A 10,384-nucleotide genomic window follows, 5' to 3' on the forward strand; every position below is an offset into this window, starting at 1 on the left:
ACAATTACTGAAAATGAATAAAATCATTAAAAAGTCAAATTAAAACAAATAGTTTTAAAATTAAAAATCAAAATGAACTAAAAATGAATAAAATCAAACAGTAAAATGAAAAACAATAAAAAAATGAACTCACTAAAAATTAATGAAAAAATTAAAATAAATATTTTAAAACAAAACAAATCTAAAAACATCGAAATAAATAAATTTAAAAATAAAAATAAAAAACTAACTAAAAATTAATAAAATAATTAATTACAACTAATTAAAAAATACAAATAAGAACTTACTAAAATTAATAAAAGTGAAATTAAAAATTATTTTACAAAATCTAAATAAAAACTTAATAAAACAAATAATTTTAAAATTAAAAATAAAAATGAACTAAAAATTTATAAAATCATACAGTTAAATGAAAAACAATTAAAAAATAAACTCACTAAAAATGAATTAATAATTTAAAAGTAAAATTAAAACAAATAATTAAAAAAATCTAAAAACACTTATTAAAATTAAAAAAGTAGAATTAAAATGGACCAATTTAAAATAAGAATTCAAAATAAAAAGCACAAAAATTAATAAAATCACAAAAAATAAAACAAATAATTAAAAAGATTAAAAATCTAAATAAAACGCTTACTAAAATGTATAAGTGAATAAATTTCTGAATAAATAAAAACAAAATGAAAATGAATTTATATTTAAAAAGATACTTGAGATATTGTAACTGTATACCTGCATGTAACACGACTATTAACCAACATCAGAGAAGCGTGAACGTGAAAGTGTTGATCAATTATTGAACATCTTAATATTTTATCTCAAGGGGGATCAGCAGACAGAAGTGTTTAGGAATCCCTGATGAAGCATGTGTTAAATAGACACGTCTAATGATCATTATAATAAAAACTCAATAAAATAGAATAAGCAGAGCTAATGAAGCTCTCAAACAATATCTACAAGCCAAACATGTTTGAGGTTTATAAACGAGCCGCATCGAGGGCATGCAGTGATGAAGTCTGAGATCATTAACTCACGGAGCTGGGGCTGGAGTGACGGCGGAGTTTGGGAGACTCTTTCCCGGAGGACGAGCTCTTGGCGTTGATGCAGGCGTTGTTCTCCGAGTGAACGCGCTTCACCTGACCGGCCGGCTTCTCGAAGGGGTCGAAGCCGCTCTGCGTGCGCTGCACCTTCCGGTCCTCAGGGATAGTGTCCAGGGGCTTGATGAGCGAGTCCGATCCCTGGCAGCTGCGAGTGGACATCTTGGTGACACATATCTGAGAAGAAGAAGAACGTCATCAGCACTGTGCTCTAAACAAGATGCAGAAAGGATGACTTTCCTTTTAGAGTTCAGTTTATTTTTCCTTACAATTTTTATGCACAATTTAGCTAGACCTAAATCTCATTTTAAGCATCACTGCATTTTTAAAATGCAAAATAATATGTAAAAAAAATTTAAATTATAAGAACAGTAAAATATTGTTTGCAGTGAAAAGGTGGCGCAAGTTGGGCTCCAGACGCTAAAGTTATGCGTTTACGTTCATTATGTTCTTCTGCGGTTCATAAAACCTGAATCAACAAATCTAAATAAAAGATAAAAAATCATTAAAAATTAAATATTTCAAAATTACATGAAAACACTTGCTAAAACCTACTAAAAATCATAATGTAAAATTAAGATAAAATAATTTTAAAAATTAAAACAATTGCTGAAAATTAATAAAATCATTAAAAATTTACAATTAAAATAAATAATTGTAAACTTAAAAAAACAACTGGAAATTGTTTAAACCAATCATTAAAAAGTAAAAGTATTAAATAAGTAAAATAAGTAAAAAATACATCTAAATTAATACAAAAACACTTAAAAAATATTAAACAAAATTAAATTTAAAAAGTACAATTAAAATAATTATAAAATAAAAACATTTACTTGAAAATTAATAAAAATCATTTAAAAAAGAATAAAATTACACTTAAAATTAATCAAAACATTAAAAAGCTAAATAAAAAAAAATAATTTTAAAATACTACAAAAAAATCGAAAGTAAAGTGTGGCAAGAAAAATCATGATGCATGGTTTTTTGCTTTGAAGTAAAATCTCCTTTCAAGCATCTTTGCCTTTTTTAAACGCAAAAACGAGATGAAAAGACGTGTGAAAGTTGAGCTCTGATCACGTCCACGTTCACAAATCCACAGACGGTCTGCTGGTTTTCATCTCAGTTCAGACATCGATTCAGCTGCTGCTTTACAGTAGATTTCCATCACACACACACACACACACACACACACACACACAGGAGCATTAATCTAAAGCGTGTGAACCTACCGGCCACTCCATAGCCGCCGGACTGTGAGCAGCACAAAAGGAGCAGCATCATGTCAGCGGTCTGTCATTAAACATTCAGGAGGAGCGTCCCGTGAACCTCTCTAACCATCGCCCGCGGGTCACTTACACGGGCCGAGTTTCACCAAACACACTTCAGCGCGAGAGACTCAAACAGCTCAGACTAAAATATATCAACTCTCAAACTACTCTGGGGCAAGAACTGAGCTAAACAAATGATTCAGCCAAGCCTTCTGAAAACACAACACACACACACACACACACACACACACACACAGAGATACACACTACTATTCAAAAGTTTGGAGTAATTATGATTTTTAATGTTTCTGAACGAAGCATTTATTTGATCAAAAATACATTAAAAATTATGAAATATTATTTTAATGTAAAACAGCTGTTTTCTATGTGAATCTGTTAAAGTGTAATGTATTTCTGTGATGTGCAGCTGTATTTTCAGCATCATTACTCCAGTCTTCAGTGTCACATGATCTTCAGAAATCATTCTAATATGATGATTTGCTGCTCAAGAAACATTTCTGATTTATTTGAAATAGAAATGTTTGTCACATTATAAATGTCTTTACATTTACATTTAGTTACTTCCCGTCCTGACAGGCCAGTAAATGATAGTGACCTTTTTTAAAGTGAACAGAAACAGAGGCTTCGGAGCAGAATGGAGCCGCCGTCACTGTCTCTGACATTCTGCATTAAACCATCTGAATGCCAAAAACCTGTGCACAGCTCTTTGTGTCTCTATTCTGTTCTAGACAGCAGACAGACTCCGCCTCCTGCGCTGTCAATCAGACAGCAGAGACTCCACCTCCTGCGCTGTCAATCAGACTGCAGAGACTCCGCCTCCTGCGCTGTCAATCAGACAGCAAAGACTCCGCCTCCTGCGCTGTCAATCAGACAGCAGAGACTCCACCTCCTGTGCTGTCAATCAGATGGCAGAGACTCCGTCCTCCTGCGCTGTCAATCAGACAGCAGAGACTCCACCTCCTGCACTGTAAATCAGACTGCAGAGACTCCGCCTCCTGCGCTGTCAATCAGACTGCAGAGACTCCACCTCCTGTGCTGTCAATCAGATGGCAGAGACTCCGTCCTCCTGCGCTGTCAATCAGATGGCAGAGACTCCGTCCTCCTGCGCTGTCAATCAGACAGCAGAGACTCCACCTCCTGTGCTGTCAATCAGATGGCAGAGACTCCGCCTCCTGCACTGTAAATCAGACTGCAGAGACTCCGCCTCCTGTGCTGTCAATCAGATGGCAGAGACTCCGCCTCCTGCGCTGTCAATCAGACGGCAGAGACTCCGCCTCCTGCACTGTCAATCAGACGGCATAGACTGTCAATCATGAGTGAGATGTAATTGCTGTGAGCGTGTTTAATGTTCCAGATGCTTCAGACACAATGAGCACTAATTGAGTCTCAATCATCCCGATCATTTCCATCATGATGCTTATCATGTAAAACCACAGATGTTTACTCATTTTAGCTGTAATTCCCAGCACAACCAGTCCTTATAAACACTGAACTGCAAGATGAAGGGACGATGAACAACTTAATTTTGTTTTATAGTTTTTGTTATTTTTTATGTTTGATTGAGTTTTTATGTTTTTACTAACAGTTTGAATGAATTAAGATATCAATTATTTATGTATTTAATGAAATAGAAGTTATTATTAAACGTATCAGCTAAAAATAAATAAATAAATAAATATATAAATGAATAAATCAACTATAAAAAGTAAATACAAAATTTAAACATAAATAAAATTTACAAATGACAATAATAAATAAATTATAAAAATATATATTTTTAAAAAACTTAAATAAATATAATTATAAAATATAATAAATCATTTAATTAATACAAATTAATAAAAATTTAATTAAATTAAAAATAAATAAATGAACATTAAACAAATAATTACAAATTTAAAGCAAAAATTCAATTATAAATAAATAAAATGTTCAAATATAATAAATCAAAATTGGATAAATAAAAATTAGAAAATAAAATGCAATAAAAATTTTAAATAAATTAGAAATAGAATAAAATAAATAAACATAAAATTTAGAAAAATAAATAAATAGGCTAAATAAACAAACTAACTAACAAAACAGGAGACTCAAGAGACACTGAAGAAGGAAATCACATCATATCTAGAGAACAGAAGCAAACGCAAAGCAATGACTTAACAACGCCCCAAACATCACTGAAGCAAGAAAGCTCTTACATTAGAAAGTGTACAATCTAATTACTAACAGACCCTAGGATTCTGGGACACTAAGATACTGCCAGTGTGTAATTAAAGGTGAATTCTGAAAACTTTTCATGTCTGCAATTAGCCAGCAAACTAATGCAACTGAGCCGGTAAACTAATCCAGATATGACAACATTAAAGTACCATCAGTTTCCCAAAGCTCTCATGAGCAAATAACTCCAGAGCCTTTAATCCACAAACCTTCATCAGAGCAGCACACAACGCATCTCATTACCTCTGGATATTTTAGCCAGTTTTTATTTCTGTGTCTATTAACAGATTGAAGCACATGAACTATCCAGTTTGTGATTTCTCCACATCAAATGAAGTGCTTTTATTCCAGACGAGAGGAGAGCGATGGGCAGACATTCACCTGAGTGTTTACTATGAAGCGGCCTGATTCCCCGCTGATCTTCAAGCCTGACTGTACAGTGTGTGGGATTCAGAGCTCTTAATGGAAACCATCAATACTTTAAACAGCTGACATCAGTCTCTGACACGACTCTCTCTCGTCTCTTACGCATCAGGAGCCGCTCTGAAAGCAAACTCTGCTGCGAAGTGCGTCTAAAACGAGTGGGATGCGCTCCAGACGGCATTCATGATGCATAAAGAACCGCCGACACGAGGAGACAAACACGTCTGAGGATCTCAATCACGTGCAGCACAGAATAAACGCCTCTGAATACTGTACAGAAACATACACAAACAGAAAATAAGAAAATAAAGATTAAATAAATATGGATAAATAAATAGATAAAGATCAATTTTTTAAAAAAGGGTAAGAAAGAAAGAAAGAAAAAAAGAAATTGATTTTGAATACAAAATATATAATAAGAAAATATATATATATATAATATATATATATATATAATATATATATATAATATATAAAATAAATTACAAAATAATAATAAAAAATACATATGTATATATATATACACACAAATATATATATACACACACACACACAAATACGAATTAATAAATAATAAAAATTATATATATTATTTTATGAAAAATAATAAATAAATTAAAAAAAATACATAAGAATGAACAAAAGAAGAATCAATAAATATGTAAGTGCATAAACATAGGAAAGAATAAGAATAGTATTATAAATAAAAAAACAGAAATACAAAAACTTTAAATAAAATAATTATAAATTATACAATTTTTAATAATTGGAAAAATTAAAAATAAAAATTAGAAACAAATAAAAATTAATAAATTTCAATAAATATAATAAAAATGCGAAAAAATAAATAACTCAAACATGGAAAAACAAACAAACAAATAAAATAGAAATTAGAAAAATAACTCAAAAGTGGAAAAACAAACAAGTAACTTGATTATTTGGGGCCACTGCAGATCATTTGCGCACCACATGCTTCCTATTTAGACAAATACATATATTCATAACCCTGCTCCAATAAGTAAATCTTTGTAGAGTCCTGAAACAAACGGAGTTGTGTGATTTAAATGAACACAGAGCTGTAATGTACTGCAGCAGAGAGCGAGATTGCCGACGGCGTCAGGAGCGTTACTGCAAAATAAATGACAGAGACTCCAGCAAAACACTAAAACATCTACAGCTGGGAAACAATCCTTCATATTTAAGAACCCGCTGGGAAAACACGCCCTGATTACAGAAAACTAAGTAAAGAGGAAATCCAAGCCAAACAAGCCATGCAGATAGGAAGCCTGATAATGCTAATGCTGGAGTTAAGGGCAGGGCGACGGCGCTTAAGCATTACATCTCTGTTTCTGATCACATAATGTGCAGCGAGAGAGAACAATCTGAAGGGTTTCTAGTGTTGCTTCATTATCTCTGCTCTGATCTCTTCAAAATGAATGAATCTCTCAACAACATCAGAGAATTACAGACGACTGAGCCATTTCTAGGAAAACCAAGATTTCTGAGATGATCACTTAACATGCAATGAAGTTATGTCACAGTTTGAATGTTTATTTCACAAAAAAGCAATCAAATTAAAATGTTGCAAAAGGTCAATGTTTTAGTTTGACGCATATAGCAGAGAATTGCCTTTCGCATCTCCTCATATTTGAACGGACACATACACAGAATTATGTCAATATTACCCGTCTCGATGATCATTCTCGTAAACGTAGTCAGTTATGTTTTAAATGAATGTAAACAGCAGAGAAAGAAATCGGATGTGTATCATTATACTGGATCTGAGCAGTCAGTCTTAAAGGGACAGCAGCCTATAAATACGTGCGGCTGAATATGTCACTAATGTTAATCAAACAACAAAACAGCTATAACAAAGATTAATCTAAATTTAATTCATACAGTGAACACAATGCAGTGTTATTTTACACTTAATTATTACATTTCTGTACCTGAATACTACTGTTTATTTTATCTACGCTTGTAAATTGTGTACTTTTTCTACTATTGTGTACTATTGTAACTTTTTCTTTCTTTCTTTTTTTTACTGACTGTTCACTTTCCTTTAATCATGTTTGAACTTTCTCTGACTATCGTTACAATGATATAAAATTAGTGTAATTTTTTTTTTGTTTTTCTTTTTTTTGTTTGCATGTTCACACTGTTGTTAAAATGACATTTTCTGATTTGTGACATTACTTTTTATGTACTGCTAAAACACTGCTGGTCACTTTCAGAAGTTATAGTGATTCTTTCTTTTCCAAGAAAGAATGTGAAACAAATTGGTTATATAATTTTCATTTTTAAATATTTTAAAATATAATTGAAATTGATTTTGCATGCTTTAAGCAATATCGTATCGCATATCGAATATCGCATTTTTTTTTAAAAAGTATCGCATTTTGCATTTTTTTTCAATATCGCACAGCCCTATAGGTAATACAGTAGGTGGACGACAAGTTATCAAGTAAATGCTGCAAAGCACATTTTCACAAATAGCCATCAGCTTTGCCTCACCGATGTTACATTTGACGGCTGCAGTCGGTAGAAAATTAAAGAAAAACACTGTAGTTAAAATATTTCATATTCACCAATGCAAATTTAGTTTCTCATTTAGAACAAATTCAAGCAGTCTAAGAGCTTGTGCTTATTTACGCTAAGCTAAGTATTACACCATATTTTAGATTTGAAACATTTAACAGGTGTGCAGCATTATTTATATAATATGGATCATGTTTTATATTACCTTAAAGAAATGGTGGTTTAATTTTGCATGGGAGCGTTAAAAGGCTAGGCTACATACATGGATTAATATGCTCATGGCAATATTCTAATATTACTTAATATTTGTCACAAATACGTTTTTAATTTATAATTTACAATTCCTTTAATAATAAAACAGCATGCATTTTGTCACACACATACTTTATTATTCCATTAACAATCAGTCAAATATTATACCAGAACAATCAGTAGTCAATTCTCAGCCCCACAGGACTTCAAACCAACCACACCCACTGCTAAAACTCCCATCTTCTCCTTCTGTCCCCTCACTGAGGCAGAAGTATCCAAACTTCTCCTCTCCAGCCACCCTACAACATGCCCTCTAGACCCAGTCCCCTCACACCTCCTCCAAGCAATCTCTCCTACACTCTTACCAGCACTCACACACATCATCAACACATCTCTCCTCACAGACACCTTCCCCACTGCATTCAAGCAGGCTCTGTAACCCCACTGCTCAAGAAACCTACATTAAACACTTCACTTACAGATAGTTACAGACCTGTCTCTCTCCTTCCATTCATAGCGAAAACCCTCGAAAGAGTTGTTTTCAACCAGGTATCATTGTTTCTTTCACAGAACAAGAAACTGGACACTAACCAGTCAGGTTTCAGGAGTGACCATTCAACTGAGACTGTGCTACTGTCAGTCACGGAAGCCCTGCGGATTGCAAAAGCTGATTCAGAATCATTAGTTCTTATTCTGCTGGATCTATCTGCTGCTTTTGACACTGTCAGTCATCAGATCCTCCTGTCACATCACAGGGATTCCACTTCGCTGGTTTGAATCCTATCTCACTGGTAGGTCTTTCAGGGTGGCTTGGGGATGGGAGGTATCTAAAGCACATCAGCTGGTCACTGGGGTTCCTCAGGGATCAGTTCTTGGACCCCTCCTCTTCTCCATATACACAACATCACTGGGTCCCAACATACAGGCACATGGCTTCTCCTTCCATTGCTATACTGATGATACACAGCTCTATCTCTCATTTCAACCAGATGATCCAACAGGAGCTCCACGGATCTCAGGCTGCCTGGTGGACATCTCGGCATGGATGAAAGAATATGACCTACAGCTCAACCTGGCAAAGACTGAGCTTCTTGTCTTCCCTGCCACTTCAACTCTACAGTATGATTTCTCCATCCAGCTAGGTTCTTCTACAATTACCCCATCAACTTCGGTCAGAAATCTTGGTGTAATCTTTTATGACCAGCTGACCTTCAAAGACCACATTGCAAAGACTGCTTGATCTTGCAGGTTTGCATTGCACAACATCAGAAAGATCAGGCACTATCTAACGGAGCATGCTGCACAACTTCGTGTCCAGGCCCTTGTGATTTCTAGGCTGGACTACTGCAATGCTCTTCCGGCTGGACTTCCATCAAGCACAATCAAACCTCTACAAATCATTCAAAAGAGCCCATGTTACACCTCTGTTTATCTCCTTGCACTGGCTACTGGTTGCGGCTCGCATCAAGTTCAAGACACTGATGCTTGCATATAGAACAGCCACAGGCTCAGCACCCGCCTACTTCCACTCACTACTACGAACCTACTTCCCCTCCAGAAGTCTGAGATCCGCTAGTGAGCGACACCTTGGTGTACCATCACAGAGGCTCAAAATCACTTTCCAGAACATTCTCGTTCACCGTTCCTGGCTGGTGGAATGATCTTCCCACCCCTATCCGGAATGCTGAATCCCTGACAATTTTCAAGCGACAGCTTAAAACTCATCTCTTTCGAAACTACTTGGCTTCATCATAAAAAAAAAAAATCTTTCTCTTTATTTATTCCTTCTCTTTCTAGCTTGTACTTATTTGAACAATGTCTAAAACTTGGTATTATAAGCACTTCCTGTGTCTGTTTGCCTCTTTAAGAAGAATCGCTTTATGTATCCCCCAACTGTGAGTCACTTTGGATAAAAGCATCTGCAAAATGTCTAAATGTAAATTATTCATTACCTGTCCTTTATTTTGACAGAGAACTAAGCTATGTGGGAAAAATATATCTGGGTTGTGTTTCCCGATAACGCTCTCTTATCGTGTTACGAAGACTCTAAAGCTATGCCTTAACTAAAGGTGTACCATTTCTAGGCGTGTTCCCTGAATACCTTAGGAGTTTTTTAAGATATACCTTCTTGCGTGCGATGTTATCAGGTGCTGTCCACGGAAGTGGTGCTGAATTCGATTATTCATTCTATGCACAGGCTGCTTCACTGCGTTATGTGAGAAAGTGTTGTTTTTTAATAAAGACACGGAACTCTTCCCTGTTAGAACGCAACAAACTTGTGTGAAACTTTTACTTTTGCTTTGAAATGTACATCACGTCAGGGAAGATAACTAAGAAAGAAAAATATATGCCCAGAGCACCTCCCAGTGGTCACCACATAAAATACAAGGATAAAATACTACACGAGATTCTGCTTAATAATTTAACAGCTTTTAACAGAACAGAGAAAAAACATAAAAAAAATAGCCTATATCACTAACTGGCAGTATACCTTCACTGGCCTTTGAACGGGTCATTTATAATCATATTATCACATCATTAAATATATATATATATATTTTTTCTAAT

At 34.5% G+C, this 10,384-nt stretch overlaps 1 protein-coding gene across 1 annotated transcript in view; it reads right to left on the reverse strand.

Moving 5' to 3' along the window:
* LOC109106292 (cyclin-dependent kinase 14-like) overlaps positions 1 to 10,384 on the reverse strand; it is a 434,688-nt gene that overhangs the window by 385,995 nt on the left and 38,309 nt on the right. Inside the window, exon 4 of the mRNA XM_042740300.1 lies at positions 1,035 to 1,274. Coding sequence (XP_042596234.1) covers positions 1,035 to 1,274 — 240 coding nt within the window. The remainder of the gene's footprint in view (positions 1 to 1,034; positions 1,275 to 10,384) is intronic.

This window comes from Cyprinus carpio, chromosome B16, assembly GCF_018340385.1.
Source record: "Cyprinus carpio isolate SPL01 chromosome B16, ASM1834038v1, whole genome shotgun sequence".
Lineage (NCBI taxonomy): Eukaryota > Metazoa > Chordata > Actinopteri > Cypriniformes > Cyprinidae > Cyprinus > Cyprinus carpio.